This window comes from Photinus pyralis, unplaced genomic scaffold (genome assembly GCF_008802855.1).
Source record: "Photinus pyralis isolate 1611_PpyrPB1 unplaced genomic scaffold, Ppyr1.3 Ppyr1.4_LG4, whole genome shotgun sequence".
NCBI classification, from domain to species: domain Eukaryota; kingdom Metazoa; phylum Arthropoda; class Insecta; order Coleoptera; family Lampyridae; genus Photinus; species Photinus pyralis.
The window spans coordinates 31489266-31510396 of NW_022170511.1; the positions used below are offsets into that span (position 1 = coordinate 31489266).

A 21131-nucleotide genomic window follows, 5' to 3' on the forward strand; every position below is an offset into this window, starting at 1 on the left:
CGCGGACAATGGACTGAGATAAAACTGAATAGATAACCTTATTACGCTTTTTTGATCAGGCAAATACTTTTCAAGATACGAGGTTGCATATGTAATGAGAAGGAAATTAAGAAATTAATTGTTTTAATTAATAACTAATAACAAAACGAGATTGGGGCACGAATAAACTTAGCTGTTCCAAATGTCCACCATTTGCTACTTGACATGTTGAATAGAATTATTTACCGTTTCTGGTTTTATTTTGTGTATTGCTTGGATTTTCAATTATCATAATGAACATAATCTGGGCTAATGGGAATCACCACGTGCATTAAGAATAATGAACTTATCTGGAGGAGCTACAAAAACAGCAGCCGGGAAGTCCTACTGGTAACAGCAATTGTGCAAGCACGAGACATCACGGGCATGCCATAGTTATTAAGAATATTAGTGGATCCTGGATCACAAGCCTCGTTTATCACAGAAAAGGTGGCACAGCAGCTGAGTCTCCCAAGGCAAAAAACGAATGCGATGGTATCGGGTGGATGTTGTCTTACAACTGCGAAAACCAAGATAACGGTTCCGTTACAGTCAAGCCAACCAAGTGAGCACAAATTAACAGCAGAAAGATAATCGAAAATCTACCACTGGCGTCGTTTGAGATGAACAAAGATCAATGGAAGAAAGTGCTCTTAGCTGACCACACGATGAACAAGTCCGAGCCAATTGACGTACACCTGGGGGCAGTTTATAGTACCTGGAGTCATGAAAGAGGTCGAATTGATGAATAAACAAACCGAATTTGGTTGGGTGGCATCTGGGAAAACAAGCAAGACAATCGAAAATTTGGCATTGTATCAACAATGGAAGAAGAAAACTAACCATCAAGATGATAACAAGAAGTCATTCGCTGATAAATCAGTGGCACACGAGTAATAATAATCAGTTTTAGTTTTTGTAATAATGATAAGATAAGCAGACAATCATTAACTATGTATCTAATCTGTTAAAGTTCTTGACACGTAGGTACAAATGGGTGTGCAAGGCTGTCTTATAGACTAGTATCTACTTTCCTCATGTATTTTAAACTTGTATTGGTTTCTGTTGCTCTCATGTGTGTAGGCGTTGGAGGTTTTACCTTAGGTATGTAACAAATAACAATTCGAGAATTATTTTATGCACGAACGAGCGCTGAAACTACACCCATACATTATCAATCATCATCAATTTTTCAATGAAAGCTTCAGTTGTACTGTTGGAATTGTTCCATAGTGGACGTTCGAAACTTAACCCTTTTTTTCCGAAAATACTTGTGGCTATGGAAATACGCTTTTTAAAACACGTTGAACACACGTATATATTATTTTAAAATTTGATTTCCTTAAACGTATCGAATCGTAGATTTTACTTCACGCAGATGTTATACTTGCTATGGTAATTCAAAAGACAACAGTGAAGAGTTTAACAAATGCCGTAACTTTGCTATTAACCAGGCTCAAATTTGTACACCTGGTGGATATTGCATGACTACCATGGGAGGTAAGTAGTAGGTTATCTAATATACGAATATCATCTACCTCATTTTTAGGTATATATAGAAGCGACGGGTCCTTAGGCGGGGCTTTTGCGTCAAGATTTTGTAGTAACCATAGGTGCCTGGATGAATTTGTCAGGGCTGCGAGAGCTAACATATCCTTAACTTCGTGTACGTCCTGCCCAACCGATTATTGCAATATTGATAGATTTTGATAAATCAGAGTCTATATAAGGCCTGTGAAATTTTTTTGCATAGATATCACTATTTATGTTATTGTTCTTTAATTTTTTTGTTATGTTTTCTTCTAAACTACAAAATGAAATAGTTACGTTGTAATATACGTATTTACATCAACAACCACTTCTCAAAGATCCACAGACACTGATGTCAAGATCGCCATAACCAGAAAACATCATCTACTAAGTGCTGGATTTTTTGCGAAAAGATGTCTTCACTCTACAACTTAGTCTCCAATTGTAAGCTAAATGGACATCGATTCATAATAGACAATTAAGTGTCGAAACTGAAATATGTCGATATCTGCACCCTACATCCAACTTGGAACCAACGTTCAAATTAGTACGTAATTATAAAACAAAACATTCCATTCTGCCCAAATTTTCATATTCAGGAAATATAAAATTGAAAAAATACTGACAGGTTCCAATTTATAAGGCTAACTGGATATTTGCCGAAAGTACCTACAAGGCTAGAATTAGATTCTCCAAAGATAGAAGAATGAAATTCAACACTTATTTTTTCTGTAAATTTTCGTTTGTGTTGTTGTTGCGTACTTTTGGGTTTGTATAAATAATTTAGTAAGTAGGAATCCATAAAGTTGACATGACCCTGGTCTTGATGGCCTGTTAAGAGTTGTGGTACCTATCCAAGGACTCCAGTACGTTAATATGTTCATGTAAAGTCGTTTGTGTTGCGTTGGTGAAAGCAACAGACGTCAATGAAGGACATTCACGAAATTTGTCTTAAATAGTGCACCCATGCTGGAGTATAGCAAACAAACTGTTCTTCGATGGTCGTAGCTTTTGCAACAGTTCTCTAACATGCATGCGTCAATTTGCACGCAACGTACGAGATTTGGTATAAGAAGGGTCAGAGTTGAGGTCGAATATCGAAAACAGCGCACAGAAATGATTGTTTTAAGTAAAAGAAGTGACTGCTTTCTTAAACTAAAATATTTTTTCCATTGGGAGGAAACATCTACATTGCTTCGCAGTGCAAAGCTGCTTTCATTTAAATCGATAACTAGCATTCCTTCTACCACATAAAGTTTACACAGAATAATGACAAGAAGTTTGCAATTAATGGCGTTGATCCTCCCTTCCTTAAAATACAATCTTGACCTTTCAAAAGTGAACCTGAACATTTTTTAGCAAATTTTGCAACCGACCTACGGCTAGCCGTTATCACAAATTTTACGGTGACGTACCTGCTAAAAATTTCTCCTTTTTGGTGATGCTGAAAATTGACATCAAAGTCTGTTTTTCTGAATTGATTGCTAGCAAAATTAAACACCAAATTACCATGTAGCGTTAACTATATGCAATGTACCTTCGGCTATGGTACTGACAGTAAAATTGGTCTTTCTTGTCGTCTGGATCAAGTTTTTTGGACGTCAACTTCGAGATTGCCAGCAAGCACAATTTTTAACTACCAATGCTAACTGTTCTTTAAAGGTTCGAGACGTTTTTTGTATTATTGTAGCAGGAGAAAATTCCACCACCACGCAAGATCGTACACTTTCCTTTGATTAATGTTTTACTTTTTTCAATGCATGTGCATGACCGTGGTTATTACGAATCCTAACTAGACAGGTCAATTCTTCTTTTATTTTTGAATACGCGCCCTAATAATTTTAAACTATTGTTCTTTGTACCAAAAGAAATACACGACACTGGCACACTTAGTTGATTTGTCCTCGACCGAATACGGTGATAATTTTACACGACGTTAAACTGTTGGAATATCGTCTTCTCTTAGCCCCTTTCTTTAACATACATAAAAAATCTCGTGTTTAAACTTCTGTTTTAAGAAAAATACACGAAATTCAATTTGGATTTAGGGTCCCGAAAAAGACGCAAAGCTCGGTCGAAAAATCTTTTTTCAATGCTTGCACTCTAACAAAAAATACTATTAATTTTTTCCACACAGTGGCTGCTCGCGTAGTTCAGAACCGAATGCCTTCTCCAAATCCCCGGAACCATCCCTTCCTATGTTTTTCTTAATGAATTAACAACTTTTTCCATATGACGTCTAATTATTAAGTCAACCGTTTTTCTTTACAATCAAAATCAAAATCGCTGTACTCCCAAAGTATAATAAAAACTAAGCTACCCATAGACATTCTCTCACATTCTGGATGTAAAAACCCTTCTCTAATTATATTTTAAATTCCATCCTATGGGAAATGAATGAAAAAATGTCAATATATCATCAAAAAAGGTTTTGATCTAAAAGAGGGGAAATTGAAGATAAATTTGGTTGTAATCAATTTATCTAGTAATATTCATTAATATTCTAAGATGCAACCCCTGTAAGTATTATTGATATTGATGAGGCATATATTATTACATTATTTATTACGCACTTAGTAGCATTTAAAGATTAATTTTTCATACAGTAATTATGAGCGCGACCGTCAAAATTAAACAAAAAACAAAGCCTCAATCGATTCGTATTGCAAGCAGATTACACTAGACGTGCATGTCAGCAATGTATGGAATAAGGAATTCACATTGAAAATACCTAGGATACGCCCCGCCTGATGAGCACAAAAAAGACGTTCCATTAGCGCAAAAAACGCGTTTAATTTTTACTCTAATTTAAGTTTTTTAATTTTTAATTTAAGTTCTTGGCGTATTAGATAAAAAAACGGAAATTCTGTGGCAGCGAAGTGAATAATTGAATCTTAGTTGACGCTTTCCGGGTAGGTAGTTTAGACATGTTTTAAAATTTAATTAGTACAAATTTGTGTAATTTGTAAGGTAAAATTTATTCCCAGATGAATGCGCTGAACAGTCACTCAAAAGTTTTATTTTACAAATAAAACATAAATGCATGTTGTCAACCCAATCGGGGAAGGTAATATTTGAATATTTAGTAACTCTGCCGCATCAGTCACCACCTGATATACAAAACTTGGCTTAAGTTATCAATAAATTGCGTAATTGCCACGTGTATTGGTTGTTTTCACATATTCAAATACCGAAAAGCTCTTAACGTGATAATATTTGCACGCCTAGGTTTCTTGGAAAATGGAAAACCTTTCCGAAGGTATTCTGTTCTCGCACGATTAGGGCGTTGTGCACGGGTGCCCCATCCTGTTGAAACCAACAGTTGATGATTTCCACGAAACGAAATTGAATATCTAACGGGGCCTTATAGATCTCTAAAAGTGGAAATGAGAAAGTGTTTTTACTTCTCTGTATATCTGTATCAGAAGAAAGTAAAAACGAAATCGTCAAATTTCGGTTTTTCTGGCATACCTCTGTAAGTCATCGGAATCTTCTGGTTTTCTTTACCGCATGATAACTTTTTAATTGCGCAACTTTTGCCTAATTTGACCATCGTCGTATCTTGGTTTCCGACATCCCCATGATAGACATCTTTATCTTGGATACAATGTATTACGTATTATATCGAAGACTACCCGACAGAAGAGACATGGCAAATAAATGTGAATTCCACATTTCATCTTGCCGTTAAATTAATCTGGTGGTTCATGAAACGTTAACAATGGAAATCTGTCTAGTAAGATTAACTGAAACGTGAAAGATCCGCTTTTAGTGTTACCGGAAGGTGAAAATTTACCTCTTAAAATGAATTTTGTTCTAATCCACAAAATCAACCGTACCGAGTCAGTTAATCCTACTCCTTCAGCTTCACAGTAATTAATCAATAATAGATATCGATTTTACTTTTAAAATTCTCCTTAGTATTTAAACGTGCACTGTGCAGTCTCAATTTTAGTTTATATCGAGATGTCCTCGGTTGACTTGTAGCTTCACTCTGTGTGTTATTGATTTTGTCTTATTCTCCTCATCATTGACAGGTATGCTTCAGTTCTTTCAGCAATCTCGTTTTGCTAGAATTATAGAGCATTTCCCAATCCGTTATAAATTTATTAAAAATAGATAAAACGCTTCCACTAAGTCAACTATATGGAAGTAACTGAAATTGTTAAACTTTAGTTTTCGAAGCGATAATTAATATAATTGTTATTTACATATGAATTGTCTGTTTCTATGTTGGGCGATTAAGTACTCAACGAATTAGCGAAGTTCTGCAGAAGTGCGCTTTAAAATTGATTTTAATTATAAACTGTATCTTGTATTAAACGCTTTCCAACTTATACTGTATAACAAATTTTAACTTTTAATGCGTAATTTAATCCATCGACTAAGCTTTATACTCCTTTGGAAATTCGCCGTGTATTAACTTTATAACGAGCAATAAATTTGCCAATTTCATTGATGTTGCATTTAGTAAAGTTAAAAATTAATAATCGTCGAGAATTATTTACATTTCATTAGGTAAGGGATCAAATTCTAAAACTTTTCATAGGCGAATTCATTTACCCATAGTTAATCCTTCGGAGCTTACCCTTCGATGCAGGTTAGGCTTAGTAATTGTTGGTTGTATTCCTTGTTCTTGTCAAGTTAAGCTACTTCACTCCATAAATTTAAATGAATAACTGCTAATTAAGATCGGTTTATAGTAAACCTTTGTATGCCCTTATCTTTCCCAGAGTATTATTTGGATATGGTAACTATGGTAATACGAATTAGATTTGGTGTTAATGGGTTATCTCTATGGATTCCATTATTTGGTTTACAATAATTGTATTAAAATTTGTTTGGGTGTCAAATGTAATTTCGATTGTCAACACGTTATACTGCTACATTGATCTTATATATCTAGGTACTATAATGATACATTTGGTGAAATTGGAACGTATAAATTCATGAGTACCAATACAAACAACAAATAAATTGTGTGCGTGCATACGAACTGTGTGCACTGCAGTAGGGCAAATATCGTAAATCGTAAAATATTTTAAATACAACTCCGTAAATAAATAGTGTCGACAAATTTGCTGTATACTTTGTATTAAAATAAGAATACAATGTAAATGAAATAAGAGGGTTGAGGGATATGTTCACGTTTAAAAGGCTCATTCATCAATATTTGTATATTTGATATATTTAAATGATCAATAACATTTAGAAAATATCTAAAAAGTGTTTAGCATCAATTTAACAAATCTTGGAGTAATTGAAGCATTATAGTGATTAATTTTACTAAAACCTAAACATTAGCTGGAGACTTTAATATAGGTACCCTTTTGGGGGAAACGTTAAAAAACCAATGTTTTATATGTGTAACCCTACAGAACTAAACATTGTATAGACAACACACATCTGGGTCGTAATTTGGGCTCGATTAATCACAAAACCAACCATTTAAAGATGAACAAATTTATTAGATAGAAACAATGCAATAAACTTAAAGAAAAATACGCACCCAGGTCCAGAACAACACATACCACGAAATAAGTGATCGATAGAACAATAAATTAAAGAAATCTTAATTACTTTAGAAACGTAGTGTCTCCTCCGAAGGCCCCAAAATTATATTTTTTATATTTTGTCCGTGTTTTTTATGCAGTTTTGTTTTCATTTTTTTCACACTAATCACACATTCCCCTATCTGTACGGCTGATCTTCTTCTTTTAGGTCTCATAAGTTTTTAGAACCTCAACAAATGAATTTAAACTGTTTCAAGGGTGTCAACAAATTAAACTTTTAAACTATTTGGTGGCCATTTTTAATAATATAAGTAACTAATTATTCAATATGTATCTGCTCGTAAAAGTAGAAAGATGTTCAAGATCCAGGAGTTATTAAAGTAAGAATACAGTGTCTCTATTACTTGAGTCGAAGATGGGAAGTTTAGAAACCACGAGATATTAGAAGTTATTTGTCAACTTTTTTATGGAGTCCCATTTTTAAAGTAAGTTTAATAAAGTACGTGACTGTGCTTTTAAAGTTTCGCTGTATTAGTTTTGTGTTGCTTCGACGCCAACGGAAACAACGTTTTTATGAATAATTTTTCTTGTTAACATTATCCGACGACTTTCTAATCGTAAAGGAAGGTAAGCACACCGTAAAACATGATACATAAAGGTGAATAACAATACCTTTCGAGATTTTAATTAAAATTACAATAATTCAAACATTTGAGAATCTTTAAAATTGGAATAAGTATAAGAGCGATATTCCTAAGAACGAAAACAAATTATTTAATTAACTTCGTTATTTCTTTTCAATGTTGTACTTTCATTTCTTACAAAATGGTTTTTTTATGTAATCATTTTTTTGCCTAATAGAAATGTCCTAAAGTTTGGTGCAGATGCCGAACGCGCTATGAAAGCGAGGTTACATCATAGTTTTCAGATTTAGTAGTGCTTATTTATTTTGATGATAAAAAATGCTCAATGTTATTTTTAACGTCATTTCTTTCCACCAAGTTTCTTATTTATTTAATATTTATTTTCAGTTTTCAAAAGAGAAGGTCATTCGTTGATTTTCCTTACCACTAGCATTATTACATCCACATTCTAAGATGCTAAGATAATATGTACCTAATATCTTAATTAAGTCGAACGGTTTACTGTACCTGACAAAAAAATATATCATACACTAGAAAGGGTTTGCTAACGTAGAGAAAATTTAAAAAATTAGGAAGCCCAATATCTTTGATCAAACAGCCATTTCTTTTTACTTATATTGACAATACATGCATATTACCTACTCTATGAAAATGGGCTTTTAATTGTTTAGTACCTACGTTAAAAAATGCAATAAATCCACAGTTTGTTTAATACAAATTCCGTGTCACGTGACGTTTAAAGTTCGTTTGCATTTTAAATTTAACGTTTGTACATAAAAATACATATGTTTTAATACCAAGTTTGAAAAATTCATGTGCTAAATCTGTAGAATGTATTGGAAATAAAATATCAATCATAATTCCGTATAGGTAGGATTTGTTCACAATCTCTAAATAAGTACAGAGATTCCTTTTATATCTTCTTACAGGTTGTCGAGAACTTTTGGTATTAATCGATACCATCGCGTTTAACGAAACGAACTAAAAAAATTGCCCGTTCACAGAAGAGGCTTTATAGAAAAATACTGTGCACTTACCCTTGTAATTACTCTTTTTATGATAAACGATCAAAAATTAAACGTGGAATTGCCACTAATTGAGGGGTCTGTGGGAATTCAACAGATGCTCGATTGCTACAAAGAAACGTACAGTCGCAGTTTTCGTAATGAGACCGATATTTATCTAATTTATCCTGTGCTTTAATAGCAACCTTCCTTTAAATGCAATTTTTTTACCGGTTGTTTATTGTTACAGATTCGCTGCAGCAACTTCTTTAAATTGATTTTCGGCGACGAATTATTTATTGGTAAGTTGTTTTAGCGTTTACATAATTATTTGCGTTTAATTCACGATGTTATTTGATCCCTTGGATAATTTTCATTTACGAGAAAAAACTTGATCGGCTTATTTGTGGCAGAATTGCGATTATTTATTATTTCTAAAATCCTACTTAAACTGTTGAGCTTACAATGTTGAATTTCTTACTATTTCATTTAGAAGAATGCCACGCCAAGTCGGTTTCCATTACGCTTAAGCTCGGCTAAGGAATTGGTTGCCGTTGAATTAATTACTTACCGCTGTGCGTGTAATTTCCTACGAGTATATTATTTTAACATTGTGATACAATTAAAAATTCCTCAAGGAAAGAAAAGTTTACAAAGCTTGTTTGGACATATTACCCTGCACGCAGCCGGGCGACAAATAAAGCAGCGATGAAGCACGTGCGTTACTTAATTTTCGTGTGATAAAACTCCTTTATGCAATGTACCAGATTTGTCTTACTTCAGGCACCTTATATGAATTGAATAGATTACAACATCGATAAAATTTAAACAAAAATTACGAATTTACAACATTTTTAAAAGGATCCAACAGTACTGAGATACAAATTCAAATGAAACCAACCAACTTTGAGCTTATTTCGTAAATAATTCTCCTGATTTATTTAATAAATTGAAATATTCTCGTATATACACGATGTTTCGTTATTATTTTTGGTTTAGACCTGCTTACACAACAATATAAAGTATGTAAACTAAAAGAATATATTTTGGTTAAATAAAATAATAGCGAATAGTGAAATAGCGAAAATAAAAGGTGATTGAACTAATCACTCATCAATCATCCGTTTACACAAAAGGGTTGCTACAATTTTTTTTCTATAAAGATTGCAGCGTAATGAACGGATTTTCCACGTCGACAAATTCAATGTGACAAAATAATTGGCAGTAGAGTAGAGAATGTGCCTCATTTAAAGCGTTGCCCTTTTTTAGTTGACCGCTTAAACGCTATCCTTGACACCCCAATTTTTGCCAAGATATATTTAACTGCTTCGGATAAGTCTGTTGAATGGCAAAAGTAGCAAGAGTTTACACTCCACAACAGGAAAAAAATCTTTTAGTGAAGGTTTAACTCTCGCGCTTGTTTTGCAGGATTTGGAAAAATCAACTTGCTCGTATTAATACCCCATGAACGCTTGCCCTTTTAAATCAAATGAAGAGTCGTAATCTAGATTTCGAAAGAAAAAATGTTCCTCATTTATTATGAATCAACTCATTTTCGGCAAAAAAATACACTTCTCACAAAATTAAGCAAATTTCAGCGTCCCTAATATTCGCATAAAAAGAAAGTTAACTAAAACGCACGAAAAAATGTAAGGACATTAATTTTTTTCGTCAACTTTTTGGTATAGAGCAAATGGTTGCGTACATAATAATTTAAAAACGTTTTAAATATGACGTCCTCCACTTTTTATGTGCTGGTAAAGTATCCGAGTGTGGACTGAATAAATTACGAAAATGAAATTGCGTTTTCATACAAGATTTTAGTAAAGTAAATTCAAGCTTTATTTGTTTAAGCTAAAGGGCCACGTTTGAATTGCGGGCGAGTTAAAATTGAGTTGAAACTTTATCGCTGAAACTACTGCACTTTTCTAAACGAACGATATCTGGAATTCACACACCACAAACTCAGTTTTCTGTTATCGCGTTATGTCGACTGATATTTTCATTAGGCAAGCATTATTTTATGGAATTTGCGCAGATTAGTTTGTGAAGATTCATTGGGACCTTCCACCCTTATATAGTTCAATCAATCATTATTTGATTTTTGAAGAGTTTGGAGGAATGTACTCGTCTCCAATATCTTGTGATTTAAATTTGCGATGGTGGCGCATGTTACTAATTTTCTAATTATAAATATTTGACTAATTTTTTTACAAGGTAACTTGTAGCCTTTGTGAGGCGTATTTTGATTACATTCCTGACTCAAAATTACTCACAGACTAATTATCTCAATTTCAACGTAAATAATGCTGACATACGTTAGAGTGATTGCTAATTTCTAAACTCTCTCATTAGAAAAATATTCGAAGCTTTGGTCTACGCTAACCACGGGATTTAAAAAGCTTTTTAAACAGTTAATCAAACACGAACCGACGAATAAAACGAATTCAAATGCGCTTAAAGCACATCTGCAGTTTGATCAAGCAAAACACAAAAAAAGTTTCTAAAATGCGAAAAGCATTTGGTTAACTGAAAGCGCAGCTTCCATTACTGTTGTGACATAAATATAAATGTAGCTCATTATAAACGACCTCAATGAAGTGAGTGTATTTACGATTCATTAAGAACGATACATTTCGAAAATATACGGAAAAGTACGTGAGGGAAAATATTTTCTTGAAACATTAAAGTCGAAATGAAACAAGACAAAGAGTCGACTTTGGGATCGATTGCAATCGTATGCTTTCACATCCGGTTTATCAATCTTAATCAAAACATCGAAAGAGAATTTGGTTGCGAACCATCTCATCCTCTTCCTAATGGAACGCTAAGTTGGATAAAAAACTTCAAGTTGAAATATTGGAATTCATTTTTGCTTTCCCTCACAAATCATTAGAACTTAATGTATTTCGTAATAAGAAATGTCTGGGTATATTTTCAAAGGAAAGTAGCTGAATCGATCTTGATAGTAATAAGCTTCTGTCATTATATGAAAGCTTACTCTTTCTTCTCATTAGCTTCATATCGTTAATTTAATACGATCATACGGTAGACGTGCATTGAAAGAACATCAAAAGCTCACCGAAATTATCAAAATCAATTTAGTACGTTTATTTCAATTGCCTTACTTACCGTAATTCTCATAAAAATTGGGAAAATTAGCCAATGAACCTTTTATGAAGTGTATAGTCCTGTTATTAAATAGGTGGAACAAGGTTGAATTAATAATCTCTTGTTGGCCTTGGCAATCTTTACCATACGGGGTGAGATTTCAAAAACTAAAGCCCTTGTTTTTTAAAAAGTCTATTTACGGTAAAATCGACACTTCTTTGTGAATTTAACTGAACGGCAAAATGAGTAAAATAAGTTACAGATCTTAGCTCATCAATTGTAAGTATCCATTATGAAATTTCGGGTAAGAGTCACAACTAATGGGGTAAAAGCCTGCCAGCGGAATTTCCAAATGATATTTAATAAAGAATTATGTTTACCGCGGCAATACTTTTATATCCGACAATGATGGATTATATCGCTTTACAATGAATATATATCATATTGGTTATGTACCTACGTTGTTTATCATTTTGTGGAAAGAGTATATTTTATGAGCGTCAATTACCATTAATACGCCGCAAAAGTAATTTAAAGGAACGAAAATTACAAACATTTCTCAAAGATTTCATTTTGGTATAATCGGAGGACTTATTTTGATATCTATTAACCTCGTGCGCGAGACGGATTTTAATTAAACGCAGTCAAAATCTTACATATCGAATTTTGGAAAAATACCTACTGTTTTATTTAGATATATTTAAAATGTAGCTATTTAACTGTCAAAATTGGACACACAACATTTGATGCTATCTAAGATAAACAAATTTACAGATTTTGCAATACATGCAAACATCGGAATCATTGAAAATGATAACCGCATAAGGCCATATGTACAACACAAATAAGCCTTATTCACATAGGATCACTATATATCACTATAATACTATATGTTACTCTGTATGTTACCAGATACGCCTTTTGAAGCAAGTTGTCGATACAAAAACAATTTTACTTTTTTTACAATGCGCAATTAAGTACGATCCAAATTTTCCTACGGGCCGGACCGCTGGTGTACAACTTTAATGGCAAAACAAGCACTCATTGCAAAAATATCAATCATTGAGGCGATGGTTCACGCACGGTAACCAGAATCATTCTAGTATATTCGGGAGCGTTCGGAAGCGTTCAACAACTTTCTAAAAAGACCGGCATTTGCTATAAAGCAAATCGAATTATGTTTCTAGTCAGTTCTAACATTGATTCCAAGTGAAGTAAGCTCCCTCTCGTCTTAATTTTTTTATTTATTGTTCCTCTTTTGTTCTGGGCCCTCAACAGGTTTTCGCCCAATTACAAAGTGATCCGCATAATGCTTTTTAGAGGTGTAAAGTAAATGACTTTAAAGAAAATTATCCCTTCGTCAATAGGTGAAATGTTTTTTATAAGCAATATACAAAAAGGAATGCCGTTGGGGAAAAACACTCAATGTTTACACTTATTATTATTATATATTATTATTCTTAATGATTATATAGATACAAATGGTTACAACACCTTTTTTTAGATTCAATTTCTTGAAATTTAAATTTACGGTCTGATTCCGGATGGACGGTTTTGGCTGTATCATGTAACAAACTGCGCTAAAGATTAAGTATCGACTGGATTGAATATTGAGAACGTTTTAAACGTCTTAAAATTCCCTTGAAAATTGTATAATCTGAAAAAAATTTTTGAAAATAGCGAAACGGTGGGGTTCTTTTAACGTGATTATTGACCATGAAACTTTCTTTACTGGTTGCAACTTTTTAAGCAAGGAATGTAGTGAACACAGTGATTAATTTTATAGATAAAACCCTATTGATCGTTTACAAAATAGGAAAGTTTCGTTTCTACATCCGTGTACCATGGATTAGGGTATTAAATATGTCTACGTTAAGCTAATTTCTTGATTATGAGACAAATTTAAACATACTACTCAGATGATGAATTTTCTGGCAAGTCTGTATTGCCCTAAAATTGAGTTTCTGAATGTCCAAATGCCGATTTAGGTAACAATAAATTCATTTCATTTTTGCCAATTCCCACACATTGTAAAGTAACTAAAGTGACAAGATGCGATTTGTTTCATTTAAATGTAAAGCAGAAACAGTTCAACGACAAGTACATTTTTAGGTACGCGCTTATAAAGCCATTGGGCGTATCGTCGATAGTAACCTGACAATGACGTTGCAAAATGGAAAAACTCCTACATGTATAGCATAATACCATAGATGTCGCACGCGTTTCATCTCCATGTAAGTTTAAAGCTACATAATATGTGATATATGTTGTTTGTGTTTTCTATCAAACTGATGTGTCTTGAGTTGAATGTATACAGATAAAACTTACAAAAATAAATTCGAAATAAAAGAGACACCGATGACATTTACACAAGGATGCATTCAAAGCTTTGTTGAACTCAAATCAAGCTTTATGAAATGGTTTTTTTTCCTTCTTATTTATACAAACGTTGTCGTTATTTACGATTTCACATTTGTTTGGATACAGATCTTGTAATACATACAAAGAAAACAGATCGTTTGAAAACGAGTTTTAAGCTTCCGTTTTTCTAGAAACATTGATTTAGGCAGTTTTTTATCAAATGATGCAAAGTGATTAGATCACGTTCGCTAATTGTTTATGGTAGGTATTCAGATTCTCATGGTGAAATAAAGGATATGTGTGTAAAGGAATGATGTAGCAAACGTGTTTTGAAAATATTTATATTCCAAAGAAAAATACGTATTAATTTTTTTATATTTGCGTCTCACGATTTTCTTTGCAATATCCCTCGCCTTGGAAGTACTCTGTTATATTATCGATGTCTACGTTTATTTTTACATATATACAGGTTGCGTGTCGCACAAAAAGGGATTCTGCGATGTGTTTTTCATATAAATTATCTACATATCACGTTTTAAATTCGCGTTCCCGCCGATGGTTGTTTTGTATGCGGAAGGCGTGCGTTTGCTGAATTATCAAACATGTCGGATAATGTAAAGCGCATTATTGATGATAGTGAATCCTCCCTATGTATTTAGTTTCCATTATTACAGTTTAGTTATCTATTAGAGAGCTTTGTAACAATTATTGCACAAAAATGGTGCTGTTTTCTTTATTATTTATGTAAAGGTTAACCTACCCCATCGTAGATTAGATGTTTATCTGATTCTAGGCGCGTGGAAAGCGTGTCGCGTATTGCTTTTTGTGACAACTTCCATTCTAAATCTTTTCATTAGATTTTGTCCATTTCATTAGAATTGGTGCCATTTTCCTTCATTTCACCACCGATATATCCGTGCAAATGCTCAGAATTTCAACTGCAGGCATTTGATTAAATTATATTCATAGGAATCCTTCTTTTGTGAAAGTGTCGTTCTCCTTTTTCTATCTCTGTGAAACGTTCGCTTTTTGATGTTAATATTTTGTACCTTAAACTGAGTTGTGCTTATGTCATAAAGAGGGGGAGTGGGACGCTACGTATAAACAGAAAGTCATTTTGAAATCATAAATCTTTTTGGCAAATCCCAAATTTTTTGGGAATTTGGAGATATTTTTGGGAGTTTTTGTGTTTGTCACGAATCTGTGTGAATTTAGCATTGCAAAAGCGGTCTTGTATTTTTATCTCGTGCATAGTGCTACGTACAATGGCAAACGGTCACTACCTCCACCCTCAAGCACCTGTCCAAGTGTCCAGCTACCTCAATTAAACACAGATACTAACAAAACAGCTTTTAAATGAAATAATTAAAATTTTTCTAGGGCACATCCAGCCTCCCCTATGACGAAAATCGCGATATCGACGAAAATTTTATTAATTTATAACATGCAGATTTATAACACACGAGCGCGAATGTCAGTATTTATTACTTCGGCATCGATATTGGAACTTCAAATAAACGCAATTCAATTTGATTATATAGCAAACGAAAAGTTTCTAGAAGAATCACGGAATATTCGCGAATGTCGGTATATCAGATTTCTTATAAACAATGCGTCGCATTCGATTTCGTTCCTTATCGCCCCCGGTGAATAATCTTATATCGACTTGATGGCGCCTTGGGCCACCTAGATAATTCACTACAATACAATATGTCATAATTAATCGGATTTATGGCTCAGTGGTAGAGCGTTGGGTTATAAATCCGGAGGTCGGGTGTTCGAACCTGGGTTGAGGTGAATTTTTCATCTGTGGTGGAGATGGAAATTACCTTAGACCAGTTCCGATCATTCTACCGGCTACTCCGAATTAGGTTTTCCTGCAGTTTTCCTAATTCGTAAGGTAAATACCGGAGTAGTATAGACCAACTTAAGACCTTCTGCAGAGGCACCTCTAAATAGCATTATGCGGGTGACTCTGTAATTGGGCGCATGCCTGTTGAGGGCCCAAAACAAGAGAGGGATAATAAAAATAAAATAAAATAAACAGTTGGGATCACTTTGATTCGTTTTATATCAGTCAACCGTCAAAATTCTATGATGACACGCTTTAAACGTCCAAAATAATGGATAACGATTTCACTCTCAAGTACTAGAAGCCCAATACATTTTTATTTCAATGAAAGTATCATGTTCCGTTTAAAATAAGCAAGCCGTTGTGGACTTCTAATCAAATCGAAAGTCCCTTTAACATTGTCCACTTCATAAATGCAAAAATCACACAAACTAGATCCAAAAGGATTACTGTTTCAAATTCGACTCGTGAACGCAAGAATAATGGCCATGTAACGTGTGATGGAGGTGTCATCGTCACATGTTCCACTACAGACGTCCCTTGGTAAAAGGTCGAGGGATCATAACCTCGACGACGGAATAAATCGAAATGGAAAAAGTGCTGGCAAAGTTCACAATCTTGAAAAATACTTATAGGATTATGTTTGAAGCTTTTTTTCTGGATCTCTTCATTTTTTTACGTTTTATTTCGGATTCTTGTCAAGTGCAATTGGTAAATATTTTATAAAAGTTCTCCGAATCGCAAAATTTAAAACGAAAAGGACCACTCAAAGATGCTAAACAGATACTATACAAGCTCGATTTGATATTACAGCAACATTGGGCTTCTAGATATTTTATTTTTGACGGTAATCTGCCGGTTGCATATACGTAAATGTTAATTAATCCCCCTCATCCTATATATACGAATGTTTTACGCAACCCGCACTAAATGTCACATTTACTGCAATTTACAGATTTATAGATAAGTCCCTTGTGGGGGATCTTTCCACTTGCGTCATCGCCTTTCGGATTTATTCCGTTATCATTCGATGTGCAAATTTTGGTACATTAGCCACGCTTGTCAAATTCAACAATATTAACTGCTTTAAAGAAAAAGTTTGCAATGCAACAAATGATAAATGGCAGTTGAGTATTTTCTAACAACCTCGGCTTAAACCTTTGCTTTAATGCATTGTGCCTGAAACCCGAATCAGCGTGCCACTCAGTTGCGGTCATTCCCTATGTGGGATTTTTTTACACAGATTGTTTCTTTGTATACGTAGCTGTCGTCTACCGGGCTCTGTTCAAAATCAAATAACATAATGTAAAATTTCTCTACACTACTCGGTTTGGATACTTAAGTAAGTTAAATTGTTTTATTGCAAAAATTATAAGACATGAAAGTTGTCCCCTTCAAATTAGACTCCTTCTGCTATCCTTACACTGCTCCATTAAAATTTTCCATTACTAAAAGCAGTGTTGTAAGTTATTCTTTGTCGAGCTGTAGAGCTGCTCTGCCGATTTTTGTTTAACGTTCACCAGAGCTTTAAACCGTGATCTCTACAAGCAGATTTAATTTTTGGGAGTTAGACAAAATCACACGGTGCCAAATCAGAAGAATAAGAGTAAAAAATTAAATACCAAGAAGGGACAATAATAATTTAATAAACCGTCCGTAAAATTAAAGAAAGGTTTCTAAAATATTCTTAGACTTTTTGATCGAATTTCAAAGATTTTAATAAAATTTGGGGGTTTTGAAAATATATTAAATATTTCAAAAAGTCGCCTGACTTACAAAAACAGGTTCAGTTTTAAGAGGATTGAAAAATAGGTGTTTATTTAAATTGCTAAGCAATTTTCGATTAACGCAAGTAAAAAATTCAAATAAAGTTTCAATGATATATTTTCTACTTCCCGACATTATTTGAAGCATTTGAAGAAACTTCCAATCTTTTTTACATCGTTATAAGTAATGCAAGGTGTCAAGAAAAGACTATAAAATATCTTTGAATGGTTTCCAATTGAGTTTACAATAAGATTTAAAACACATTTTAAAACATTCAGAATTCCTGAATTTCAGAGAAGTAAAGTAATTTCAGTTCTACAAAAATGGTAAAACGATTCAGGACTTCTATTTCTTTATTAGTTTTTAGGATCCCCTCAAAAGATTGTAATAAAAGTCCTCAGAGAACAACTTAAATTTCTTTAAATTACCTAAAGATACAAGGCAATCGCAAGGGGTCTCATAATACTCCGGAAAATTCCAATTTCAAGAGTCTGAAAAAATTTGCGAAATGATTTCAGAAATATTTCAAAAATTCCTTGCAAGATTACAAATATGTTGATAGTTTCCCATTAAATAAATTTAAGAAATGGTAGTTAAAAAATTATTTCAAAAATATTTCGATTTCAAAAGTCCCGAAAAGGTCTTTCAAGAAAAATGCTATTAAAGTTTTCGAAAACTGTTTACAAGTCAATTTTAGGATTGGAGAAACATTTTGACTATTTATTTAAGAACATTTGAAAAAAGTTTTAAAAAGAATTAATATTTCAAAAGATGCAATGAAAATGGAAAAAGTCTCGTAATGGTTTCAGAAATATCTTAAAAATTTTTTGGAAGATTCCCGACCATTTTTGGAGATTTTATTCAAATTCCAAGAAAATTTAGTTTCATAATTTTGTTAGGATTTCAGAAAGAGTGGTCCTAGATTCACAATTTTACAGGCGGTGCCCGGAAATTTTTATTTATAGTTACAAGTGATTCACATTAAGATTTTATGAAGATTTCCGGAAGGTTTCAAAGATATTGTTTTTGCTTGTGGGAATAGTATATACAGTATATAACTAGTATGCAAATGTATGTCTGTTTAACCAAATAACTACTAACCAGAAAAACCATCGAGTTCCATTTAAAAATTCGTTTGCTTCCTAACAAGGTCCAAAAATTCTCGACGTTATTTTCCAAAAAAAAAAAACAGGAATTAGAATTGTTTATCTGTGAAGGTTTTCTTTCGATATATGATCAAAAGCATACTATGGATGAAGTCAGTCTTCCAAGCCACAAGTGGGACTCCATCAAGGCGTTTTTTACAATCACCTATTGGACCAAAATGGAGATACACATTATAAAAAAATTAAAATTATGTTAATATATTTTTTTGATATTTTAATCAATTAGGTTAGCTAGTACTTAATTGATTAAAATAAATAAATACGGAAAGGATAAGGAAATTCTTTGAAGGTTTTCTTTACGTATTATCTTTTAGCGATGAAAATTATGAAATACATAAGTTTGCAAATAAAGATCGAATGAGGTATAAACAATCTAGAAATGATTCACAAGCACCAAGAAGCTTCAAAAACTTTTAAATCCAAAAATTGTTTGCTTTCGACCCCAGAGGGGACCAACTGTGACTACATGTCCTAGTAGTAAAAGACATGCAACTAATATGGTATTATTTGGTATTCTCTTCTACAAATACTGTTTGCGTATTTAGATACAGTGTGTCCATATTTTAATATCTCAGATGAATAGAAAGAAGATATTTGAGAAAAACGGAAATGTAGGTGCCAATGTTGTTAAACAGTATTCACGCAACATCGTATTATGGGTATCTTCATTTCATTACAAATTGGAAAATTAATGTAAAAATCGACAGTTACAGAAACAATAATTGAAAGTCAATTTGTTAACATACCTAATACCGGGTACTTTTTAAAACGCCCAATAATAATAATACACAGTGCAAATTTACGTACATTGTTTTTCCATATGTCTACTTTTAATTAAAATGACATAACTGTGTACAGCTACCGATAACAAATTGGCAATAGTTAGTACTTAATTATGCTATAACTTTTGTTTCTTTAGTCATTAGTGGATCCCAGTATTTATTTGAATATGTCAGTCATCTAAAGCTTTCACGTCTTGTACAGAAAACTGTATGTATTACATTAGAAATATTATACCTAATGCTACAGAGCTGTCGAGATGCGAAGAAGTTGAGTGCCATTAAAGGGGATGTATTCATATTCAAAGAATAAAGATGCTTTGACAGTAGTAGGTGCTGTTATTTTTGAGAAAATGCTCGTGGGCATATCCTACAACTTACGGTGCCATCACTTTTCCAAGCGTTGCAATGTTCTTTTTGATAATATAAAACGCACAGATGTAATGCAGGTAACAGACTAGTTCTTTCTGATAGTATCTTAAAGCATTCTTAGTACCTATTTTATGAACTGGTCAACAATCAACATGGGTAGGTTGTTGCTTTCTGTACGTTGGGGTCACTACTGTCTCTAATCTCAGTTTTCGGGAATATACAGTCAAAATAATTACAACTGAAATTATTGCGCTCCGTTAGAATTTTCATTACTTTCGGAGCTCTTTGAAGTTTCACTATATATTTATACGTTTTACTGCAATATGATGCATTCTCTTACTATTTTTGATTAGAAGAAAGTAATCGTATAGTTAATAAATTACATAATAATTATACGAAGCGCTTAGAAGAGCGTTGAGCAAATAATACTGGTTTTCGAGTAGTCGAGAAACTGCCATATTCAATTCAACCCCAAGCACACTCGAGACTGCGAGTACATTTCGCTGAAACGTACGTATGCTGTATAAAACTTCCGGACCGACGGCTGCTGTAATTTACTACCAAAAATAGCTCAAATTGTAAATTGCAATGTACACGTTGAACTATACAAAAATTATGATATAATGGTGTACAGAACACACGGCTGACATATTTTTTAAACAATCGTAATAATCTAAGTAAAATTAATATGCGCTCTTTGTGTTCATTTTCTGGTACATACATCTATCTTTCTAACGGTGAACGAAGTGAAGCTGCAAAAGGTAATTAAATAATTACGTGAATAAATTAATTTAGTAATCAACACAATAATCGAATTAGTTTACGAAGTCGATCCTCAATATCTTTTTTAATTCTACGAATTAGATTTTTGAAGAAAATACATGAGAGTGAAAGGGATAATGTACTAAACACAAAAATACTACCAAGGGTACGACAAGGGTTTTCTATACAAATACCACTTACCAGAAGTAGACGTTGAACAATAATAAAGAGTAAAAATAGTACGAAAAATGA

General features: G+C 33.1%; 2 protein-coding genes across 8 annotated transcripts in view; both read left to right on the plus strand.

The window, feature by feature from the left end:
• LOC116168257 (connectin-like) overlaps nt 1-21131 on the plus strand; it is a 170512-nt gene that overhangs the window by 62285 nt on the left and 87096 nt on the right. For 6 of the 7 annotated variants that reach the window (XM_031483972.1, XM_031483970.1, XM_031483974.1 and 3 more), the window contains one exon: nt 8960-9011. Coding sequence is in view for 1 of the 7 variants with exons in the window: in XM_031483968.1 (XP_031339828.1) it covers nt 8960-9011 (52 nt within the window). In the remaining 6 variants the exon portion in view is untranslated. Of the gene's footprint in view, nt 1-5548; nt 5586-8959; nt 9012-21131 lie in introns of those variants that run through there. The other variant, XM_031483973.1, reaches the window with a different exon arrangement.
• Nucleotides 1013-1971, plus strand: LOC116168259. Its single transcript, XM_031483977.1, has 3 exons — nt 1013-1122; nt 1381-1518; nt 1568-1971. Exons 1-3 carry the CDS (start codon nt 1056-1058, stop codon nt 1726-1728), a joined length of 366 nt encoding a protein of 121 aa, XP_031339837.1. The 5' UTR covers nt 1013-1055; the 3' UTR covers nt 1729-1971.